Genomic DNA, 25,264 nt, shown 5'->3' on the forward strand with positions numbered 1-25,264 from the left:
ATAAGCAGTACATGGAATGTACCTACTACCAATTGTATAAGATCTCCATTTACCTGTGTACACGAATAAAGAGTTTGATTTGATTTGATTTGATTTGATTTGGAGCATTTGTGGGCGAAACGATCGTTCGTACATAGTTAAAAATTGTAGGTATTATAGGTACATATTTAATTTCATTGCAGATTTTCTAGCCTCATGTGGATCTGGAAAAACACACAGTTACTTATATTTAGCACCTAGGTACATAGGAGCAACTAGGTAGAAAATCGTGCGTTGATAGCTTATATCATTATTTTGAAAATTACTTTAATGGGATGTATTTACTTATTAATATCAAACTACAAAGTTTTACTCACAGTTCAACAGTGAAAAGTAGATGCAAATTTGCCATACCCCAACATAAATCATAATAATAATATATTGTACCTATACATATCTGCCATCATCTATATTTTGCCCAGTATCCATCATAATGTTCTGTGATCCTATCACTTTCTGTACTAATCTTTTCTTCAAATTATTTATCAATACAACTGGATCCCGTCATATTTAATACAGGAGGCGTACCTCCATTTTCAGGGCCATCCATGTTGGTTTCTGGGTCTATTATTTCTTGTTTAATATCTATAATCTCTTGTTCAATAGGATGCTCTATATTATGTCGAGATACCACCACATGTTCCGGTCTTATAACGTTTTCACCTGTTTCTGACCACTCTGGGGTCTGCATTCTGTTTGTGTCATGTCTTATTATATTTGGACTAACCACATTTCCTTGTAAAGGCGCCGGGATAGTATGATTAGTGACTGCTCTAATATTATTCCCCATTCTAGGAGTAAATTTAATAGACACATTATTAGCACTTAAGATCGTAGTTTGATGTGATTTGCTTTGTAGTGTAGAGTTATCTATTTGTAGCTGCGGAGTGTTGGGTGTAGTATTATTACAATCTTGCGTTTGTGGGGAAGCACTACCGTGACCGACATTAGTGACTTCGTTTATGTTTGAATTTCCACCAACTACATTCGGTGTTTCGATGCTCTTTAGAGCATTAATTATGCTGTCTATTTTAATGTCTTTATCTATCAACTCCTTAATATACGCATTGACCGTCCTCATATTATTATCACCCTGAACCATAGTTCGTGTTGGGTTGTCACATCTAAGGTCTTGATTGGCTGAAAATAATTGTGGATTTATGTCAACTTTTTTGCCCTGAAAATATCTTTGGCACTTTCTTACAATGTCAGCCTCTGGTTCCCCATTTATTCCAAATCCAGGACCAAGTTTGGTTATACCAGCTGGTAGGAGTTCTTTAATGGAAGATGAGCTACGATCAATGACTACACTAAGAGCTCTACCGTCTAAATGTGTGCCATTGAACATAGACACTGCCTGAAACAGATAATTTTTTGTCATTAACTTTATCACTCTAAAAACTTCCAAATACTATTTTATTCTGAGGGGGCGAAATTCCTGTACGTAGCTCTCTCGAGTGGAACCTTTGTACATATCCCCTTGATTTCAGCTCAGCCAGCCTAGATAGTTTCTTCCAGGGCTATAGGTACTCTGATCATAAAAAACTGAGGTTTAAAAGGCTGAGAAGAGAGAGAGAGGAGACACAAAAAATACGAACCTGAGCAGCTTCGATGGGATGACTGAACTTGGCTTTAGCAACTGGAAATTTTGTTGTTATATTACTCTTTTTAATGTCGCAGATCAGCACTCTGCCAGCCAACGATAAAATATGTTTTAGCCGAGGTGCGGTGCACGAAAACTGAAAATTATAAGTTTTGTTTTATAACATTATTTATCAACCATGTACAGTACCTATGTCCGTCAGCGCTTCTAAAGCGGTCGTCAAATTGAATAATAGAACAGTTTTACTTGGCAGCAGAGCTGGTAAATACCTACATAATATGCTCACGACTGTAATCTCTACATTTCGCTGTACTCACGTGATAGGTCGCGAGCCGTATCGCCGTTTTTGAATGAGTTAGTTAGCTGGTAAATAGGCACTCGAATAAACGGACTTGCGAGTTGTAAACAAGTAGGTACGTATCTAACTACCTAAATAAAACAACTGCAAGTAATGTAATACACAGAACTAGCAATTTAATGTAATATATACTAATGACTTACATTACTTATATGAACCCATTGGGTGAGAGGTGGCTTCACTTTTATTGCATTTAAATATTCCTGGCTCAAGCCATACGTTCCTGAAGGATCTTCATCCCAAATGTCTTTACTTCTTCTATGATCGTCGTCATCCGAGGTATTCTCGTCACTTTCGTCCTCGCTAAAATGAGAGCTGAAAATGAAAATGAAATAAGATTATTGTTGCCTGAGCCATATACGAAGTTAGTTGTTAAATACAACAAGTCGTGGATAGCAAATGATCCCTTCGAATCTAACCGCCTTAGGGCTGATTTTTCAATAGTCAGATAAATTTTATCTGACGAATAAAAATGTTGCTGTCACTGTCTAATATTAAATATTCAGACTCGAGAACATCAGAATTATTCCCCAGGTAAAAGTATTATGTTAAGCAGGAGTAGAGCCCTCAGATTTTATGGAGGTTTTTTATAGGAACTTTATAATTATGTTGAACGATAAAATACAGTGGAGTCATGAGCAGTAGTGTAATTTAGTATACATTCCGCCCTAGATGAAAACAAACGACTGTTTACAACACCAGAGCGCTATGATAAACTATTGAACTACTTACTTAGGGAAAGTTATAGTTAATAATTGTAGTTTTTAGTGATTTGAATAAATTATAATTTTATAAAAAAAATTATGTAACCAGTGAAGAAAGCCATACGATAAATAAATAGTAACGCATCTGACATCTTTCGCTCTCCTTGAATTTTGTCTAGGGGGAATGTTATACTAAATTACATAGCAGGTAGAGGGTGAATGAAAACCGCGACCTACGGACTTGGCCTGGAGTACCTGGGTCTCTCACGATCAGAGTAAACGGTATGATGACGGAAATAATAAAATTCTGTGTACACTGTACACTATAATTTTAATAGTGGTTACAGTCGATAAACAACAAACCTAAAAATACAGGATATTTTATGCAAGGAATGCGATGGTATGGAAGAAACGCAATTGACTTTAATAGTTTACTAATAATATTCTCTCAAAACTTACCTCAATCTAGCTGTAGTTGTGTCTTCAGATTTGGTTTCCAGAAACAATTTTCCCTTAACGATTTTATTCCTCAAAGTTGCTGAACAAAAAGTGCATATTATTTATCTCTTTATTCCTATTATTAAATAAATTAAATAAGTACGTAGGTAATTATATTCCTACCTGATCTAAACATATTACTTTATTTTGTAATATTTGAAGAACTTACAACATAACAAAATTATGATATAGGTACTTTCAGAGTTTTGGAAAAAATATTTTGATTTTATTTTCAGTAAGTACCCAAGTAAAATTAGAATTAGTACCTTCAGAGTCGAGAGCAATTACTAGATGTTTGGATAAAGCATGAAATACACTCATGAACAATGACAAAGTCCAGTGACACAGCAACTTACTCCTGAACGGATAATACTAGCTTACTTAAATGATGCCATCTACAATACTATTGAAGTGCATTTAACAGCGCTTCAGAATATTACCAACTAAATAAATAAATCAAATTCTTATTATTTTATTCTTAGGGCTGATTTTTCAATAGCCAGATAAAAGTTATCTGTGGAATAATTTTGATGCCGTCGCGTCTGTATGTTTGTATTAGACAGTGACAGTGGCAATTTTATTCGCTTTTTTTTATATTTAAGTATTAAAAAATCAGCCCTTAATTAAATGTTTTTAAAAATTGATGTCATTTTGTGCCATTTGTAATCGGAACTTTTTCATTGCTCGTGAGTGTATATTATATTTGTGATCATTTCTTGCACTAACGTTTTCCTCTTCTGACATGGAGCTCTTGCCCATCAGCTTCAGCACCAAAGCGAAAGTTCAAATAGGCCTCCTTGGATTCCTCTTTACTGTTAAACCTCATGTATGCCACCTTTACATTCGATGAACCATGATCCAAAACTTCAAAAGATACTAGATCAGTATTAGGAAACTGAAATGAAAAAAAAACATTGTTAAAACAAAAAAGTTATACTACTAATATTATAAACGCGAAAGTTTGTGGGTATGTATGTATGTATGTTTGTCTTGTATCTTCACGTCAAAACGGCTGAACCAATTTTAATAAAATTTGGTATGGAGTTAGTTGATACTATAGAATAACAAGTACAGTAGTACCCTAGTTTGGTTTACACCCTAGATTAACACATAGGCTACTTTTTATCGCAGAATTCCCACGTGAAAACTTTTTAGGGCGAAGCGAAGCTCGCAGGAACAGCTCGTAGTGATATTTAAAAAAAAAAATCTTGAACGATAGTCTTGCTATGTCATTGCTTTAAGTATTTCCTCACAGGGATTGGAGATCAGCTCCCATAGTAACTATTGTAGTATATTAAAATACCTTTCTAATGTCATACCATAGAATAACTAAGTACTTAGTTATTCTATGGTCATACCTATATAGAGCGGTGGTAGCTCAGTCGGGTAAGCGCCCGCTTCTCACGCCAGAGATGCAGGTTAGAATCCCGGCGCTGATAAAAATGAGTTCTTTAAACTTTTTATTATTATACCATCGCTCTTACGGTGGAGGAAAAACATCGTGAGGAAGCCTGCATATCTAGATTCAGCACATCTAGATATGTGAACCCACCAACGGGCAGTAGACCAGCGTGGTGGGAAATAGTCCATGCTTAGGGAGGTGGTTTAGACCTTGGGGATATGCACAAAGGTTCCATTCGAGAGAGCCAGGTGCAGGTACTTACACCCTTACAATGAATAGAATAGACATACCTATATCATGTTGTTATTGGTTATTGGACCATTCGGTCCGGTCCTCCTTCCATACATAGAACTCATTGATGCATACTACGGTTTGACACATCACTTACCGCATCTGAAATAGATGTAATTATTTCAGCTTCAGTCCAGATTGGTGGAAAATTCCAGACCGCAACACAGCACTCCTTATTGAGTTTATTACCTCCCCTTTTGATCCTTCTCCTCTGAAATTTAAATATGATTACTGTATCATTGATTATTGTTCAACAAATCTTTTGGTTGTGGCTGTATGCTGTGTGACTAACACAGGAAATTCCACCAATTACTATTGTTACTAGGGACACACTTTTATAAAGCTGTCTTTATGGTGATAATTATGAGATATTTACTAGGTTAGTACCTAACACAGACTTAATTATTGTTACTGAGAATGTAAATGACAATACAGCAAAATACTCCCTATTCAGAAAGAGATACTTGTCATGATAATAACAAAAGGTAAGAAACTTACTTTCGCTTTTAAGCCCTCGGTTGCTACATTATTTTCAATACCAGTACTTATAAGGCTAGATGGTCTTTTTGTTGCAGTTTTTGGTAATGATACATCCTGTTCATTTTGTGGATCTCGAGTTCTGTCATCATCATCATACTGGTCATCACCAGATGATCTATCCTCTTGTTTTATCACCACAGTACCATCATCTGAGTCAATATCAGACTGCACTGCAGTATCTATAGCTCTGCAGAGGTTATCCAGTGAAATTTCGTTGACTTTCTCAGGGGTTTCAAGCTCCTGCTTCAGCTGAAGGTCACATTGATTATCTGAAAAAAACCTTTTGATAACTTTGGGTAAGCCTGAAAGAATTTATTATAAATAATGGGGTATTTTTGTTTAAACAAACAATAAATTGAAATACTAAGGTCTAAAACTAATTAAGAACCTAAACTAAAAGAGATCCTATAAATATAATACTATTATAAATAATAGGAAACTTACCAGACATATTAACCGCGAAGTTCTGGTCAGAATGTCCTTGTGGTGTAACACCCTGAGACTGTTCAAATTGAGATTTTACTAACTGAGGCCAGACCGCAACACAGCGCTTCCTATTTTTATTGAGTTTTTTACCTCCCCTTTTACCCCTTTTCCTCTGAAATTTAAATATGATTACTGCATTTTTAATTATTGTTCAATAAATCTATCTGTTGGTTGTAGCTGTATGCCTTGTGACTAACACAGCAAATTCCGCCAATTACTATTGTTCCTAGGGTCACACTATTAATAAAGCTGTCTTTATGATATTTACTAGAACAAACCTAAACAAACAGACTTAATTATTGTTACTGAGACTGTAAATGACAGTACAGCAAAATACCCCCTCAGAAAGAGACATTTGTCACGTTCATAACAGAAGGTAAGAAACTTACTTTCTTTTTTAAGTCCTCGGTTGTTACAATATTTTCAATACCAGTACTTATAAGGCTAGATGGTCTTTTTGTTGCAGTTTTCAGTAATGGTACATCCTGTTCATTTTGTGGATCTTGAGTTCTGTCATCATCATCATCATCATCATCATCATCAGATGATCTATCCTCTTGTTTTATCACCACAGTACCATCATCTGACTCAATATCAGAATGCACTGCAGTATCAATAGCTCTGCAGAGGTTATCCAGTGGAATTTCGTTGACTTTCTCACGTGCTATCTCAGGGGTTTCAAGCTCCTGCTTCAGCCGAAGGTCACATTGACTATCTGAAAAAAAACCTTTTGATAACTCTTGGTAGGGTAAAATTTTAGCAGCGTGATACCTTAAGGGCGTTTTGGCGGTAGGTGGGGGGAGGATAGGGGGGTTTACTGTACCTGTCCTGAAAGAATTGAAAACCTATTATAAATAATAGGAAACTTACCAGACATATTATTAACCAAGTTCCGGTCAGAATGTCCTTGTGGTTTAACACCCTGAGACTGTTCGAATTTAGTTTTTTTTAACTGAAGTAGGTAATCAACATTTTTAACAATTACTTACCTACGTATGTTTTTTAAAACCAAAAGAAATAAGGAAAATACACGAAAATCAAGAAGTTGCCCGGTATTTTTATTTTCAACTTCAACATGAACATTGAAAACATGAACATGACTTGACTTCAACTTTGTTTTATGGTAATCTGTCGGTTTTGTCAACAGTTTGTGCCAGTGTCGTATTCTGGCTTAGCATGTATAGAAATAAATTTAAAAGTAGAGAAGTCTTTAAAATCCATGTAGAGTCGTTATATAGCATAGACCTTTATATAGGGATATAATATAATAATATGTAATAGGTATATAGGATTGATATATAATTAACTTAAGCCTAATAATAAATAATACACTATGTGTGTGGTGCCAGCATCATGGAAGTATTTTATTGTATCCATGTTATATCATTTATTCAAGGTTATAATATAAATTAAGGGTCGGCAATAGGCAATCGAGGGTTGGCATTGTCATAGAATTATTTAGTAAATGATGCTCTACAGCCTTGAAAAAAATTACACCGGTAGTCGAAGAGTCTAGCTAGGTGCTGAATCATTCGAATTTAAGTAAAAGCTTATGGATAACTGTAAATTAAATTCAGAATATGACGAAAAACCAGTAAATGACACTCCCGTATTGTAACAACTGTGTCGTAATCATCAAGAATTTTCATATGATTTTTATCATATTATAAAGTTAAAGGCTTGGACTAGGCGCTAAATACCTTGTTTTTTAATAAACACACACTTATTTTGTGTAAATTAATCCCAAACTTGAGCAATTTTTTTCCCTCAAATCTTCATACAAATATCTATGGCGGTTTTCTGTGTTATAAAATCATAAACACAAGTGACGTTTGACTCAGTTGGCCGCTGGCCTCCAAAGAAGGGTCACGTCGGTTTAGGCAGCACTGACAGCTCGCGATCTTATCGTGTACAGATACAAAATCACTGCACATTGGTTGTCATTGCACTTTTTCAACTTTTATGACACCAACATAATTTGATTTGAAATTGAGGAAGCATAATTCTTCCAGTATATTCAATACATTAAATTAAATTAGATAGTGTGCAATATTCTCGTGACATTACAGTCTCGTAAAGGTCTGATGAGGAGCAGGAATATAGCGAATGGATCTAAGTGATGACAATACGCACGAACATTAGGTTAGGGATCAAAAATACAGTCTCTTGGTGCTGGTTGAGGTATGGTCTCGTGAGGATCTGATGAGGGCAGTAACACGGTGGTGGCTCAATTTTATTTCAAAGATGTTAATAGCTAAAAGCATCGAGTTTGGGCTATTAAGTATGTTTTTCAGAGAGAGAGAAAGAGATTTTATTTTTCCTCTGGATGATGTGTTAGGTTTACTGGGTTTACTAAGTTCATTCTGTTAATGGCATCAAGTTGTTATGTGTTCATAAGTAATAATTATTTATTAACAAAATGCTGTTGGTTCTCCACGAAAATGTAAAAATAAAAATAAATTCGTAACGTAAAATTGTCAATGACGGAATTTCTTCTATAGACAGTAGCCACAAAAAAACAAACGATAGATGGCGTGATTTGAAGATAAAGATACATTTATTCGACACATAGACAGCAACAACAAAAAAATACAGATTTAAAGAAAACAAACACATACTTATACAAAACATCAAAGAAAAAAAAGGATACACATCAAAATAACTGGAAAAAATATAAGCCCCAATTTACTTGTGTGGGACAGGGAGTACCATAATATTTTTTTTTGGGTTTCTCCCCATCTATGCGAAATATCAGCTTGATATCTTTACCCGTTTCTGAGAAAAAGGGCGGTGACAGACCGACAACAAAGAGATCCTATAACGGTTGCTTTTTTTCTTTTGACGTTCGAAACCCTAAAATTAAGTAAAAATATTATGCTGCTACCAAAAAATGTACTTACAGGTATTGAAAAAGCGGTATATAGTACTAAACAAATTATAAAGCTGCGTATAGACCAGCCAAGCGAACGCCCACGAACGGGTCTCGTTGACCTTCGTTGCTGCAATCTGCCCTGTATTATGTATGATAAATATCCATCGTTGGGTGTTCATTGGGCCGGTCTGCAGCAGCTTAATTTAAATGCGCATCACGAATCAGCAATCGGAGTTCTATACCATCAAAACTTTATGTAGGGTTTAATAATACAATATTGTTATCCGCCTCCAAAATAGTTTTTATTTCAGCATATATATTTAACTATTTATAATAATAAATAATACTTAACAAGTACCTACTTACATTTACTTATTGTAAATTCAATCACATACCTGTAATAAGTATATAGATTAGGCTAAGCGTATAATGTATTTTTTTACCTACAGTGTGATTGTTTCATAAATGAGCATTTGTGGGCAAAACGATCGTTCGTACATAGTTAGGTACATATTTAATTTCATTGCAGATTTTCTAGCCTCATGTGGATCTGGAAAAAAACACAGTTACTTATATTTAGCACCTAGGTACATAGGAGCAACTAGGTAGAAAATCGTGCGTTGATAGCTTATATCATTATTTTGAAAATTACTTTAATGGGATGTATTTACTTATTAATATCAAACTACAAAGTTTTACTCACAGTTCAACAGTGAAAAGTAGATGCGAATTTGCCACATCCCAACATAAATCATAATAATAATATATTGTACCTATACATATCTGCCATCATCTATATTTTGGCCAGTATCCATCATAATGTTCTGTGATCCTATCACTTTCTGTACTAATCTTTTCTTCAAATTATTTATCAATACAACTGGATCCCGTCATATTTAATACAGGAGGCGTACCTCCATTTTCAGGGCCATCCATGTTTGTTTCTGGGTCTATTATTTCTTGTTTAATATCTATTATCTCTTGTTTAATAGGATGCTCTATATTATGTCGAGATACTACCTCATGTTCCGGTCTTATAACGTTTTCACCTGTTTCTGACCACTCTGGGGTCTGCATTCTGTTTGTGTCATGTCTTATTATATTTGGACTAACCACATTTCCTTGTAAAGGCGCCGGGATATTATCATTAGTGACTGCTCTATTATTCCCCATTCTAGGAGTAAATTTAATAGACACATTATTAGCACTTAAGATCGTAGTTTGATGTGATTTGCTTTGTAGTGTAGAGTTATCTATTTGTACTTGCGGAGTGTTGGGTGTAGTATTATTACAATCTTGCGTTTGTGGGGAAGCACTACCGTGACCGACATTAGTGACTTCGTTTATGTTTGAATTTCCACCAACTACATTCGGTGTTTCGATGCTCTTTAGAGCATTAATTATGCTGTCTATTTTAATGTCTTTATCTATCAAGTCCTTAATATAAGCATTGACCGTCCTCATATTATTATCATCCTGAACCATAGTTCGTGTTGGGTTGTCACATCTAAGGTCTTGATTGGCTGAAAATAATTGTGGATTTATGTCAACTTTTTTGCCCTGAAAATATCTTTGGCACTTTCTTACAATGTCAGCCTCTGGTTCCCCATTTATTCCAAATCCAGGACCAAGTTTGGTTATACCAGCTGGTAGGAGTTCTTTAATGGAAGATGAGCTACGATCAATGACTACACTAAGAGCTCTACCGTCTAAATGTGTGCCATTGAACATAGACACTGCCTGAAACAGAGATTTGTTTGGCATCAACTTTATCATTCTACAAACTTCCAAATACTATTTTATTCTGAGAGGGGGCGAAAGTAAGTAAGTAGTAAAGTACGTAGCTCTCTCGAGTGGAAACTTTGTACATATCCCCTTAATTTCAGCTCAGCCAGCCTAGTTTCTTCCAGGGATATAATCTGATCATAAAACTTTTTCAACATCACCAAAGGTTAACTGGTAGAAAATGCTGCTAGCATTAAGTTTCGCCTCTGCGTCTGGTCCTCGCCTACCAATTTACTTTGTGCAATAAAGAATTTAATAATAATAATAAAAAACTGAGGTTTAAAAGGCTGAGGAGAGAGAGAGAGGAGATACAAAAAATACGAACCTGAGCAGCTTCGATGGGATGACTGAACTTGGCTTTAGCAACTTGAAATTTTGTTGTTATATTACTCTTTTTAATGTCGCAGATCAGCACTCTGCCAGCCAGCGATAAAATATGTTTAAGCCGAGGTGCGGTGCACGAAAACTGAAAATTATAAGTTTTGTTTCATAACATTATTTATCAACCGTGTATAGTACCTATGTCCGTCAGCGCTTCTAAAGCGGTCGTCAAATTGAATAATAGAACAGTTTTACTTGGCAGCAGAGCTGGTAAATACCTACATAATATGCTCACGACTGTAATCTCTACATTTCGCTGTACTCACGTGATAGGTCGCGAGCCGTATCGTCGTTTTTGAATGAGTTAGTTAGCTGGTAAATAGGCACTCGAATAAACGGACTTGCGAGTTGTAAACAAGTAGGTACGTATCTAACTACCTAAATAAAACAACTGTAAGTAATGTAATATATACAGAACTAGCAATTTAATGTAATATATACTAATGACTTACATTACTTATATGAACCCATTGGGTGAGAGGCGGCTTCACTTTTATTGCATTTAAATATTCCTGGCTCAAGCCATACGTTCCTGACGGATCTTCATCCCAAATGTCTTTACTTCTTCTATCATCGTCGTCATCCGAAGTATTCTCGTCACTTTCGTCCTCGCTAAAATGAGAGCAGAAAATGAAAATGAAATGAGATTATTGTTGCCTGAGCCATATACGAAGTTAATAGTAGTTAAATACAACAAGTCGTGGATAGCAAATGATCCCTTCGAATCTAACCCCCTTAGGGCTGATTTTTCAATCAGATAAATGTTATCTGACGAATAAAAATGTTGCTGTCACTGTCTAATATTTAACATTTACGAGAACATCAGAATTATCCCCCAGGTAACTTGTAATTGGCTATTGGAAAAAGTATTTGGTTAAGAAGGAGTAGAGCCCTCAGATTTTATGGAGGTTTTTTATAGGAACTTTATATGTCGAAGGATAAAGTACAGTGGAGTCATGAACAGTACCTAGTGTAATTCAGTAAGTATAAATTCCGCCCTAAACGAAAGCAAACGACTGTTTACAACACCAGACCCTTAGCATGAAGTACAATTCATTGAGTAATTTTGTATTAAAATATGAACACCGCCCCTGGCGGTCGGTAGCAGAACTAAAATTTTCCTACAAAATTCATCGAGTAATTTCACGTCACGTTCACGATGAAAATTCATGCTAAGGGCACAGAATAATAACTAGTACCACTAAGGGGTTAGAGCGCGAGTTATAGTAACGCATCCGACATATTTCGCTCTCACCTTCAATTTTGTCTAGGGGGAATGTTTTACTAAATTACATAGCAGGTGGAGGGTGAATGAAAACCGCGACCTTGGCCTGGAGTAGCCGGGTCTCTCACTATCTGAGAGTACACGATATGATGACGGAAATAATAAAATTCTGTGTACACCATAATTATTTTTTGTGGTTACAGTCGATAAACAACAAACCTAAAAATACAGGATATTTTATGCAAGGAATGCGATAGTATTGATGAAACGCAATTGACTTTAGTTTACTAATAATAAAATTATTCTCTCAAAACTTACCTCAATCTAGCTGTAGTTGTGTCTTCAGATTTGGTTTCCAGAAACAATTTTCCCTTAACGATTTTATTCCTCAAAGTTGCTGAACAAAAAGTGCATATTATTTATCAATTAATTACTATTATTAAATAAGTACATAAACACAAATTATATACCTACCTGTTCTAAACATTTTATTTTTTATTTTATAATATTTGAAGAACTTACAGATAAAACATAATTATGATATACTTTCAGAGTTTTGTAAAAAATATTTTGATTATATGTTCAGTACCTTACCAGTAAAATTAGAATTAGTACCTTCAGAGTCGACAGCTATTACTAGATGTTTGGATAAAGCATGAAATACACTCATGAACAATGAGAAAGTCCAGTGACACAGCAACTTACTCCTGAACGGATAATACTAGCTTACTTAATGATGCTGTCTACAATATTGAAGTGCATTTTAACAGCGATTCAGAATATTACCAACTAAATAAATAAATCAAATTCTTATTATTTAATTCTTAGGGCTGATTTTTCAATAGCCAGATAAAAGTTATCTGTGGAATAATTTTGATGCCGTCGCGTCTGTATGTTTGTATTAGACAGTGACAGTGGCAATTTTATTCGCTTTTTTTTATATTTAAGTATTAAAAAATCAGCCCTTAATTAAATGTTTTTAAAAATTGATGTCATTTTGTGCCATTTGTAATCGGAACTTTTTCATTGCTCGTGAGTGTATATTATATTTGTGATCATTTCTTGCACTAACGTTTTCCTCTTCTGACATGGAGCTCTTGCCCATCAGCTTCAGCACCAAAGCGAAAGTTCAAATAGGCCTCCTTGGATTCCTCTTTACTGTTAAACCTCATGTATGCCACCTTTACATTCGATGAACCATGATCCAAAACTTCAAAAGATACTAGATCAGTATTAGGAAACTGAAATGAAAAAAAAACATTGTTAAAACAAAAAAGTTATACTACTAATATTATAAACGCGAAAGTTTGTGGGTATGTATGTATGTATGTTTGTCTTGTATCTTCACGTCAAAACGGCTGAACCAATTTTAATAAAATTTGGTATGGAGTTAGTTGATACTATAGAATAACAAGTACAGTAGTACCCTAGTTTGGTTTACACCCTAGATTAACACATAGGCTACTTTTTATCGCAAAATTCCCACGTGAAAACTTTTTAGGGCGAAGTGAAGCTCGCGGGAACAGCTCGTAGTGGTATTTAAAAAAAAATATTTTCATGAACGATTGTCTTGCTATGTCATTGCTTTAAGTATTTCCTCACAGGGATTGGAGATCAGCTCCCATAGTAACTATTGTAGTATATTAAAATACCTTTCTAATGTCATACCTATATAGAGCGGTGGTAGCTCAGTCGGGTAAGCGCCCGCTTCTCACGCCAGAGATGCGGGTTAGAATCCCGGCGCTGATAAAAATGAGTTCTTTAAACTTTTTATTATTATACCATCGCTCTTACGGTGAAGGAAAAACATCGTGAGGAAGCCTGCATATCTAGATTCAGCACATCTAGATATGTGAACCCACCACCCAGCAGTAGACCAGTGTGGTGGGAAATAGTCCATGCTTAGGGAGGTGGTTTAGACCTTGGGGATATGCACAAAGGTTCCATTCGAGAGAGCCAGGTGCAGGTACTTACACCCTTACAATGAATAGAATAGACATACCTATATCATGTTGTTATTGGTTATTGGACCATTCGGTCCGGTCCTCCTTCCATACATAGAACTCATTGATGCATACTACGGTTTGACACATCACTTACCGCATCTGAAATAGATGTAATTATTTCAGCTTCAGTCCAGATTGGTGGAAAATTCCAGACCGCAACACAGCACTCCTTATTGAGTTTATTACCTCCCCTTTTGATCCTTCTCCTCTGAAATTTAAATATGATTACTGTATCATTGATTATTGTTCAACAAATCTTTTGGTTGTGGCTGTATGCTGTGTGACTAACACAGGAAATTCCACCAATTACTATTGTTACTAGGGACACACTTTTATAAAGCTGTCTTTATGGTGATAATTATGAGATATTTACTAGGTTAGTACCTAACACAGACTTAATTATTGTTACTGAGAATGTAAATGACAATACAGCAAAATACTCCCTATTCAGAAAGAGATACTTGTCATGATAATAACAAAAGGTAAGAAACTTACTTTCGCTTTTAAGCCCTCGGTTGCTACATTATTTTCAATACCAGTACTTATAAGGCTAGATGGTCTTTTTGTTGCAGTTTTTGGTAATGATACATCCTGTTCATTTTGTGGATCTCGAGTTCTGTCATCATCATCATACTGGTCATCATCAGATGATCTATCCTCTTGTTTTATCACCACAGTACCATCATCTGAGTCAATATCAGACTGCACTGCAGTATCTATAGCTCTGCAGAGGTTATCCAGTGAAATTTCGTTGACTTTCTCAGGGGTTTCAAGCTCCTGCTTCAGCTGAAGGTCACATTGATTATCTGAAAAAAACCTTTTGATAACTTTGGGTAAGCCTGAAAGAATTTATTATAAATAATGGGGTATTTTTGTTTAAACAAACAATAAATTGAAATACTAAGGTCTAAAACTAATTAAGAACCTAAACTAAAAGAGATCCTATAAATATAATACTATTATAAATAATAGGAAACTTACCAGACATATTAACCGCGAAGTTCTGGTCAGAATGTCCTTGTGGTGTAACACCCTGAGACTGTTCAAATTGAGATTTTACTAACTGAGGCCAGACCGCAACACAGCGCTTCCTATTTTTATTGAGTTTTTTACCTCCCCTTTTACCCCTTTTCCTCTGAAATTTAAATATGATTACTGCATTTTTAATTATTGTTCAATAAATCTATCTGTTGGTTGTAGCTGTATGCCTTGTGACTAACACAGCAAATTCCGCCAATTACTATTGTTCCTAGGGTCACACTATTTATAAAGCTGTCTTTATGATATTTACTAGAACAAACCTAAACAAACAGACTTAATTATTGTTACTGAGACTGTAAAAGACAGTACAGCAAAATACCCCCTCAGAAAGAGACATTTGTCACGTTCATAACAGAAGGTTCAGATCTCAGAAACGTGCACTGCGCATAATGGCGGGTGTACCTTGGGACACCCCAGCAAAGCAACTATTCATAAAACTCAAAATATTAACGCTGCCGTGTCTATACATATTAGAAATAGCTAAATACGTAAGGCGTAATCTTAGCCTATTCCCAACAAACAAGGATGTTCGTCCAAACACCTGCCCTCGCCGTGAAGATAAGCTGTACTGTCCCGGCTGCAGGCTAACTAAGTCTAAGAAACTCATCCATATAATAGGACCAAAAATATATAACGTAATCCCTGAGAACATTAAAAACGAAACAAATGAGGCCACCTTTACAAAAAAACTTAAAAATATGTTGCTTAATTCAGCATGCTATACTATAAATGAGTTCTTTGACCTTACCTCGCCACCCCATGCACTATTGGTACCTACTACCAACAGTAACTCTCATAAGGATGAAAAACAGTGTGTATAAAGCTTTCAAATAAGATACTATCATACTAAAACACAATGCAAATATGCAAATAATGCTGAAATGTTGTTACTTAATAGTAATACCTAAAAACTATTGATGTACTACCTAATAACTAAATTATTTATATGTATAAAGAAATACCTAACTATCAGTGCTTCTACTTTATGAATAAAATTATATAACTACCTACTTTAGCTAGTCTATGTTATATTGTATAAGTAACTTAATTATACCTAGTGCATAATTACCAATTACCTATACCTATGTAAATGACTTGTAATATTATTTAAGTTATTACCAATAAATGATTGAATTGAATTGGTAAGAAACTTACTTTCTTTTTTAAGTCCTCGGTTGTTACAATATTTTCAATACCAGTACTTATAAGGCTAGATGGTCTTTTTGTTGCAGTTTTCAGTAATGGTACATCCTGTTCATTTTGTGGATCTTGAGTTCTGTCATCATCATCATCATCATCATCATCATCATCAGATGATCTATCCTCTTGTTTTATCACCACAGTACCATCATCTGACTCAATATCAGAATGCACTGCAGTATCAATAGCTCTGCAGAGGTTATCCAGTGGAATTTCGTTGACTTTCTCACGTGCTATCTCAGGGGTTTCAAGCTCCTGCTTCAGTCGAAGGTCACATTGACTATCTGAAAAAAAACCTTTTGATAACTCTTGGTAGGGTAAAATTTTAGCAGCGTGATACCTTAAGGGCGTTTTGGCGGTAGGTGGGGGGAGGATAGGGGGAGGGGGATACTGTACCTGTCCTGAAAGAATTGATTACCTATTATAAATAATAGGAAACTTACCAGACATATTATTAACCAAGTTCCGGTCAGAATGTCCTTGTGGTTTAACACCCTGAGACTGTTCGAATTTAGTTTTTTTTAACTGAAGTAGGTAATCAACATTTTTAAAAATTACTTAACTACCTACGTATGTTTTTTAAAACCAAAAGAAATAAGGAAAATACACGAAAACGAAAATCAAGAAGTTGCCCGGTATTTTTATTTTCACTTCAACATGAACATTGAAATCATAGAGAAAAAATAAACAATTCTGAAAAGAGTGGCATCTCGAGGAGTTTTTTGTCATACTCTATACGTCATACTGAACAGCGCCACGCCATCTCTTTATATTTCTCAGCCTCATTGTACATACATACAGGGTGCCCTGTTGGGACACCCTGTATATATATAGATATTGTTATCACAAGTTAATAGCCGGATCTCCACCAAACGATCCAATGCGATCCGATCGCCCGATCCAAGAAGTTTAGTATGTAAGAATTCTTGGATCGCGCGATCGGATCGCGTTGGATCCTCTGGTGGGGATCCGGCTATTAACTTCAATCTATAAAGATATAAGACATATTTGCCTTAACGTAGTTACACCACACAACAGTTATTACATTTATTAGCTAAATGTAAGTTCAATCTATTTATGTACCTACCTACATGCAACAATAAATAAAAAACAAATTATTATATAATTCTTTATTACCTCGCATATAACAATGTTTCAGTTCAGTTTTGTTCATGTCACTTGTAAAATAATATGCGAGTGGGTGTGTGTATTCCTTTTTTATTCCTTTCACCATGAAAACCACTTCATGTTTTGCTAGTTTATGTTTCCCAAGAGAAGCAAATTTTGTCACTTGTGGTGATAAAGTCATTTCGTCCAATAGTGCATCATTTATCCTCGCGAGGCAAATCTTTGACGACATTTATCATTTTGGTACACATAGTATTTTAATCTTCAGAGCATATGAAGATGTCGATAGCTCTTTGCCAGTGCCGTGGAACCACATGGAACCTGGATCCATATGGAATCTGTCAGGTCACAAGAATTTCATAAAAACACTTTTTGCGGATAAAGATGCTTTTTCTTAACACACCATGTTTATTTTTATTTGTAGGTATATGAAATTTATAAATAACGATAAGTATACCGAGAGTATAGGCTTTTATTACAAAAATGTTATTTGCGAGACATTGTAAGACAACTGAACTGACACTGACACGCAATTTCTTCATAATAGCCATAGATCATGACAATGTTGACATTCAAATACTACTTATCTATGTGTCTTGTTATTGTTCTATGGTCTTGTTCATAACGCCATCTTACATCTTTTTTGGTAATAAGAGTAATATAAAGAGATGGCGCTACCTTCTACTAAAAGTTCAGCCATTAAGGCAGTGACCCCCCCCTGATTGAAATGAAAACATAGAGAAAAGAACACTACGTTTTAAGAGATGGGAGTACAAGGGAAAAAAAAGAAAAATATACTTGTATTATTTTTTTTTATTCACGCGTACTAACAGAGGGTACCAACAAAACAAAAATTATGACGTACAAAACTGCCAACATAGCCCCGCTGAAATAGTGATTTGCTTCTTATGGATATTTTTTATCGATAACTAGTAAAAAAAAAAAGTGCGAGTGTATGTATTACTTTAATTTCAGTTTTACACAATAGGATTTCAGTGTTACACAATGACACCAACGTTAAGTCTCGGTTCAACGTTATGTTATGTTCCTATTTGAACACAAAAATATAATCCATAAAATAAACTCGAGATTTTCCGTTGACGTAAGTGCTATGATATAATGTTGAAATAAAATAAAAGTGGAAAAATATAATATATTTATTTATTATAAAATATAGTGTCTGCAGTGGAACACATGGAATGTTGTGTTCTTAAAATGTTGTGGTAGAAAATGATTGCCACAAATTCGTTTAAGTTGATGTAGCTTTTCAATAGGCACATAAACCAGATCCTCCTTACCGGTCATCTTAACCCACTGTTTACATCTGCAAACAACATTTTTATAATTATTATTAAACAATTAAATATTATTTAAGTAGGTATAATAAAAGTCACTGGTAATTTTTGTATGGAGATCCGAATTTGATTTTCGCTAATTTCCAAAACTAGTTGACAAAAGTTGTTCTGATTGATGAGCTGTGCGTACTAATGATAAATAAAAATATCGATATCGATAAAAAAAATTCATGCATGAATGAAAACATGAACATGACTTGACTTCAACTTTGTTTTATGGTAATCTGTCGGTTTTGTCAACAGTTTGTGCCAGTGTCGTATTCTGTCTTAGCATGTAGAGAAATAAATTTAAAAGTAGAGAAGTCTTTAAAAACCATGTAGAGTCGTTATATAGCATAGACCTTTATATAGGGATATAATATAATAATATGTAATAGGTATATAGGATTGATATATAATTAACTTAAGCCTAATAATAAATAATACACTATGTGTGTGGTGCCAGCATCATGGAAGTATTTATTGTATCCATGTATTTTGTTGACAAGCACAGAAAGAGCACAGACTACAAACTTTTGACAAAACAGTCATGTAATGTAATGTCATGTCATGTCTGTCATATTTGACTGATTGTCATGTTGTGTTTTTTTTTACGGTGAATGAAAGGGTGAAATAAAATTTTGTGTTGTGTTTGTGTGGAACTGAAAATTTAAGTAGTATAATAAAATGTCCAAAGGAGAAGTTTTATACGTAAAGGGAATGAACTTGGTCAGTATCTAGATTTTCACAATGTGCAGTTATTTAGTTTTTGACCACTCACAATATCTATCTTTCAATATTTATCGCAGAAAACATTATACAGGTCTCCCCTCCTGCTTCTTGTCCTCTGGAAGGCTACTTCTCCTTCCATGCCCCCTATTGTTAAGATGACGTATTCGAGCTAATGCACTAATGCACTTATTATAAATGATTTGCAAGGTTTATCTGGTGCCATTAAGGTTTTCCCTACAAATTTACTGTGCGAGCATTTCCCTAGCTTTCGCCCAAATATCTCAATTAGCAGTGCATCTCTAATCAAATTCATTCAACTCCACTCCTAGACACTTGTACAGCGGCACTTACACATTAATTACCATGCAAATGTTGCTATTATAGTGTAAGTTTAAAATGTTTCAGTCTAATCAGTCCGTATCTGAATATGATGAAGAAGAAGAGGATGTTTGGGACGACAAGAAACTTAATGAGGCCTATGACAAAGCAGTAAACATGGCCAATGCAGAGATTGCCAAAAGAATTGCCATGAGCACCAATAAGAAGCAGAACACAGGTACCTACATCAGTATTCTATTCTTAGAGGGGCCGAAGTTCCTGCCCCCCTACTCTTGAAAGGCAATGTATTACGTCTGTCTTGCATTCTCAACATTAAAAAAAACATAATTTCTCTTCAACATTGATTTTACAAAAAGTAAAAATGCATTAATGTTCATCAAGAGAGGCCTTTTTTTAGAACCTAGCAGTAAGAACCTAGTACCCAGGATGTACAATTTATTTCTGATTTTGGCTGAAAAAGCCTTTTTTGCTCATTTTGCAAGATAATTTCTAAATTGTAGGCATTATATTATTGTTTCTAGGTTCTCCAAATAGGCATTACCTAGCTGATTATATTAGTATTTTTAGTTTTCGGAAAAACGCCTCTGAAGAGAAGTTATGATTTTTTTAATGTTGGGAACGCAAGACAGACGCAATACATTGCCTTTTAACAGTGGCACCACTGTATGACACTCTCTTGAGTGGAACATTTGTATGTATCCCCTTTATTAAGTCCCCTATATCAGTATATTATTTTGCATGTTTTTTTTTTCACAACTTATAATAATATTTTATGTGAAATCAAACACAAATATAAATTGTGAAAAAACTTTAAGTATGGTGTCTCTAAAGATTTTATAGTTTTGTTTGCTGACATATCAATTAATATCTCATTTTCAGTTCCTTCAAGAGAGGTCAAGCTGCCAAAGGTGAAGAAAAGTGAAGGTCCAAGTAAATCTAAGTCCTCTAAGAGTAACAAGGAGGCCACATCAGCGTGGAAGGTGGGAATGCCATGTCGGGCTATCTACGAAGGTGATGGCACAGAATATGAAGCATTTCTGCTACGCATCATCAATGATAAGGAATGCATAGTGCGATTTTTGGGTAAGTTATGTACCAAACTCAGTAGCTAAAAGAGCTCAACTCAGTCTGTGAATAAAATGGGGTGCATGAAGGAAACTCACCAAGTGATGTATCAACTGTACTGTACCTTATATATGTCGCAGGCATCTGGTTTAATCTCCTGTTTGATTGAACCGCTAGCCCGTTCATTGGATGACGCTATTCAGTTGTATGACTAGGCCGAACGTTGAATGTACAAGCGTCACAAAACGTCCAACTAGTTAGCGGACTTAAAATCAGTCAGGTGGTGAATAAAACAAATATGGCGTCTAACAGCGAACAGCTGACACAAAAAGCACTTGTATTGTTATTTTTTGCAAATAAATTAGCTTTAAAGTGCGTTACTTATGTTAAAATTGTGTGACAACATGGATTTACCTATTAATACACCGTCGGCGGATAGTTTCAAAGAAAAAAATGTGCTAAAAATGGATAATTATGAACAACAAAATTAAGGTACGTTTATTGTTATTGTTTAGTTAATTTGTGAGATGAGAGCTTTGTAAAATAGTCTTTTTGTTGACTCTTGTCTGGTCATGTTCATCCTAACCAGACATTACAAAGTTGCTATACTATATCCCATTTAACGACTTCGCTGAATAACGTTCAGTCAAGACGTTGGACGTTACAGTCAACCACTTGACGAGTTGTTCTTTAGTCATTCAACTGAGTAGCGTCATCCAATGAACGGGCTAGCGGTTCAATCAAACAGGAGATTAAACCAGATGCCTGCGACATATATAATATGTACATATGTCTTATGTAGGCAGACAATGACTGATAACTGATCTGACTTATCCCCTTACCACAATGAGCTCCAGTTCTTCTAGTGCCTTTCTTTATACTCCTCTGTATTCATTGCCAAGTGCAATAAGTGTTCTACACTGGCCACTCCCGTCCATTCTCTTATGTTGCACATATCTTATGTCTTATGCCACATATTCCTCTTTCTGCCTAGTTCTAGTTCTCTGTTTGTCACCGACTTATCATTTATGTTATGTATGAGGCTAGTCTTCGCATGCAAGCTCCTCCATACTGTTGCTAATTTCCATTAAAAATCATCAAGATTTTTTTTACACTTACAGGTTACGAGAATTCAGAGATAGTATCACTAGACACACTAAAGCCGTCGCTCGGCAAGCGGGAGCGCGCGCAGCAGATACAAGAGGCTCTGAGTGCTAACGATGAGCTGTTGGAGGGCGAAGACAAGCCTAAAGTGGAACAGATGGAGTGCGACAGCAACCGCGCCAACAGCGCTTCTAGTACAGGTATACTGCATTCATTCTTACTTGGCACAAAAGGTAAACAATATTAGTGTGTCTGGTTAACTGGTGGAAATGGTTTCTATGTATTTGTATGGACGCGTTGTCGAACTTCATGTTGCTAGCCGCAAAATGAATCCCATAAAAATACATAAAAACCAATAGTGACGTTGCGTCACGTTATCTTCTCCGAAATCATGTGGTCCGCCGCCAAATGTCAACTTTGTTATATCAGAATTATTACAAAAATAGTCGTTTTACTTTATCTTTCTATTTTTCAGACCGATCTCACAATAGAAAAAAGAAGTCTCCTAAAAAGAAAGACAACCGGAAGCAGGGGAATCTGCCATTTCCTTTCATCCCAAACTTGAGTGTAAGTAAATAAAATAACTATATCCCCATTTGCCTTAGTATCAGTCGAGAACAGCTGGTCAAATTTTCGCACAATCTTTTTTACGCAAGCGTACATTTGTACTCACGTGATGGGTCGCGAGCGCGAGCCGTATCACCGTTTTTGAAAGAGTACAATGAACTTAGGGTACACATCTACAATTTAGATGTGCAGGTTTCCTCAAAATGTTTTCCTTCACCGTAAGAGCGATGGTATACATTCTACTTAAATTCTAATGAACTTATTTCTATCTACATGTCAGCGCTACAGGTCAACGTACATATAAGCCAAAGTAAAGGGATCGTCTCGCCGCGAACTCACGAACGCCTGGTAACCGAAAAAAAGGCGATCCCTTAACGTTACGCTTAGGTATACATGCTGAGACCCTATCACAAACCCCGGTTAACCTTACAGATGCCTCTCCCGGATATGGAAATGGACATGCCATTTCCGCCGCCCCCCGTGACCCTCCCTGGAGACAAGCCTCTGTCGGAGCGAAGCGCCGTGCACTCCATGCTGCTGAGCTGGTACATGAGCGGCTATTACACGGGAATGTATCACGCGATGACGAAGTAAGTGTATATTTCTATACTGCATTCGTTCTTACTTGGCACAAAAGGTAAAGAGCAATTTTGCAATGACACCATTTAGGTATACTTATTAGGTTTAGTTTATAATATTTTCATTAAGAAGACAAACAAAGATTGTTTATCTTTTGTGCTAAGTATAATTCGTTTACTGATGGAAATGGGAGACTACCTAATAAATACCTAATAATTTAGTGGATTTATTTATATGTATTTCGTCGTACATTGATAGAATATGCCTATATTGCCTATGCCGCTATCTTATGTGTAAACTTTTCTAGTCAAAGTTTCAATTAATTTTGTTTCTTACAGGGCAAAGGAGTCAAACCGTAGCGACTGAAAGACTGGATAGTTGGTTAGTTAATTTCAGATTTATACTATGTTTTTTTCTTACAAGTGTTGTGAAAAACGCCTTTCTATCACGAAATGTCCAGTATTGGTAAAATTTGGGAGGCAAAGACAATAAAACAACGATTACTTTGTTTTTTTTTTATTAAGTCTCATAAAACATGAACTTACAATAAAAATAGAAATGCTGTTATCTGTTAAAATATAAATAAATTATGCCTCCTGATTTCTCTGTAAAATATCTATGTACAAAATATACATTTTGTTGTTCGAATTGTAAAACGGACGATTTGGTGGGCTTTTTAAAAGTTAGACCTAATTTAAGTACATGTATACTTTTAACATTCAAGCATATTTTTATATAAAAAGGTAAAACTTTACAAATAAAGGAAAATTTTAAAATCATTAAGTATTTTTGTTATTGACAAAAATTTTACTTTCTTAAATTTGTGACTGCAAACATGAAAATACAGAACGTATTTTAAGTAGGTATAATGTGGGTTGATAGAAATATGTCTGAATCTAGAGATTTATGGTATCAATAGGATGATAATATCGGACAGTGATTGGGCTGTTCGTTTTTTATAGTAACTACGGGTGAAATACGGGTAAAAAGTTGTCAGAAACATTGAAGCCAAAATAGTCGGTCGATAAAATTCCATCCATGGACTATACATATTAAATTCAATAATGTTGCCATTTAGTTTTATGCCGAATATTCGCTTACAGAACGTCAGACAGTCACCCATAGGTATTCTATTGTAATATGATATATGACAAACATCGGGAATAGAGTTAAGATTCCATTAATTTACTAACAAAATATGAATCATAGCTATCTACTTAAAACGAGAAACACTAACAAACATGGCAATAAATCTCTTCAGGTCAAATTATTAGTTAACTAAACGCATACAATATTTACAAATCCACCATACGGTAAAGGTACATAATAATAAATTAAAATTTATGTTGGGGTCGACAAGAAAAGGCTAGCGAACGCTACATTATAACCATTTCAAATGGATCTACATCTACAATTAAAAATGCGATGAGAGGAATGTAAATTCTATCGGTTTTCTTTGTGTAGCAAAAATGTTATGTAGACATTTTTGATAACTTGGTGTCACTATTTCGAAATTTTCGAGATCCGGCGCTTCGATTCCCGTTGATAACTTTGCATCAGTATGGTACTCTTCAGAGTCCCAGCCCCAGCACCCCGAATCGAGTCGCATCTCCCCTCACATTCACATTGACACGTGACGGCTGAGACCATCTGTAGTGTTGGGGCCACTACATTCTTTCGAGATCCTGCACTCCTGATGTCACTTGTACTCTTCAGCGCCTGGCCCCCTGATTCACGTCGATTCCCTCCCCTCATTCACGTCGACCAGCGTGCTCAGTTGTAAACTTGGTGAAGTGACACTATAATTTTCAGCGCCCCGATTCAGGTAGCTCATGTGATGTCATGATCATGTCGATGTGAGCTGAGCCAGGTCAAACCATTGCATCGTACTGTGTTGATAACTTGCTCCTCAACGCCCCTGCTTCCCGATTCACGTCGCATCTCCCCTCACATCGACACGAAACAGCTCAGCTGTGTTATCAACT

General features: G+C 35.5%; 3 protein-coding genes across 9 annotated transcripts; 1 reads left to right on the forward strand and 2 right to left on the reverse strand.

The window, feature by feature from the left end:
* Window positions 1-102: 102 nt before the first annotated feature.
* Window positions 103-7,007, reverse strand: LOC105393912. 4 transcript variants are annotated; one of them, XR_005254481.2, is made up of 11 exons: window positions 6,792-7,005; window positions 6,311-6,636; window positions 5,880-6,033; window positions 5,394-5,704; window positions 4,993-5,106; window positions 3,929-4,097; window positions 3,164-3,242; window positions 2,144-2,315; window positions 1,638-1,778; window positions 427-1,396; window positions 103-203 (listed from the first exon to the last, which is right to left on the reverse strand). XR_005254481.2 is itself a non-coding variant. In XM_011565734.3 (10 exons), the coding sequence occupies exons 1-10, from the start codon at window positions 6,796-6,798 to the stop codon at window positions 518-520; spliced, it is 2,340 nt and encodes a 779-aa protein (XP_011564036.3). In that variant the 5' UTR covers window positions 6,799-7,007; the 3' UTR covers window positions 332-517. The 4 variants fall into 4 exon arrangements, 2 of the variants coding, with proteins under 2 accessions (XP_011564036.3, XP_011564035.3); XR_005254480.2 differs by having other exon boundaries at window positions 357-1,396; XM_011565734.3 differs by lacking the exon at window positions 103-203 and having other exon boundaries at window positions 332-1,396; window positions 2,144-2,303; window positions 6,792-7,007.
* Window positions 7,008-9,073: 2,066 nt separating this feature from the next.
* Window positions 9,074-16,990, reverse strand: LOC125488446. 4 transcript variants are annotated; one of them, XR_007267504.1, is made up of 11 exons: window positions 16,875-16,990; window positions 16,387-16,715; window positions 15,172-15,325; window positions 14,686-14,996; window positions 14,285-14,398; window positions 13,257-13,425; window positions 12,503-12,581; window positions 11,412-11,583; window positions 10,904-11,044; window positions 9,567-10,533; window positions 9,074-9,343 (listed from the first exon to the last, which is right to left on the reverse strand). XR_007267504.1 is itself a non-coding variant. In XM_048628463.1 (10 exons), the coding sequence occupies exons 1-10, from the start codon at window positions 16,879-16,881 to the stop codon at window positions 9,658-9,660; spliced, it is 2,340 nt and encodes a 779-aa protein (XP_048484420.1). In that variant the 5' UTR covers window positions 16,882-16,990; the 3' UTR covers window positions 9,074-9,657. The 4 variants fall into 4 exon arrangements, 2 of the variants coding, with proteins under 2 accessions (XP_048484420.1, XP_048484419.1); XR_007267503.1 differs by having other exon boundaries at window positions 9,497-10,533; XM_048628463.1 differs by having other exon boundaries at window positions 9,074-10,533; window positions 11,412-11,571.
* Window positions 16,991-19,468: 2,478 nt separating this feature from the next.
* On the forward strand, window positions 19,469-24,056 carry LOC105393911 (survival motor neuron protein). The gene is made up of 7 exons (XM_011565732.3): window positions 19,469-19,622; window positions 20,031-20,181; window positions 20,844-21,047; window positions 22,151-22,333; window positions 22,609-22,700; window positions 23,133-23,290; window positions 23,618-24,056. Exons 1-7 carry the CDS (start codon window positions 19,581-19,583, stop codon window positions 23,643-23,645), a joined length of 858 nt encoding a protein of 285 aa, XP_011564034.2. The 5' UTR covers window positions 19,469-19,580; the 3' UTR covers window positions 23,646-24,056.
* The last annotated feature ends 1,208 nt before the right edge of the window (window positions 24,057-25,264 follow it).

The sequence above is a fragment of the Plutella xylostella genome, chromosome 21, assembly GCF_932276165.1.
Source record: "Plutella xylostella chromosome 21, ilPluXylo3.1, whole genome shotgun sequence".
NCBI lineage: Eukaryota > Metazoa > Arthropoda > Insecta > Lepidoptera > Plutellidae > Plutella > Plutella xylostella.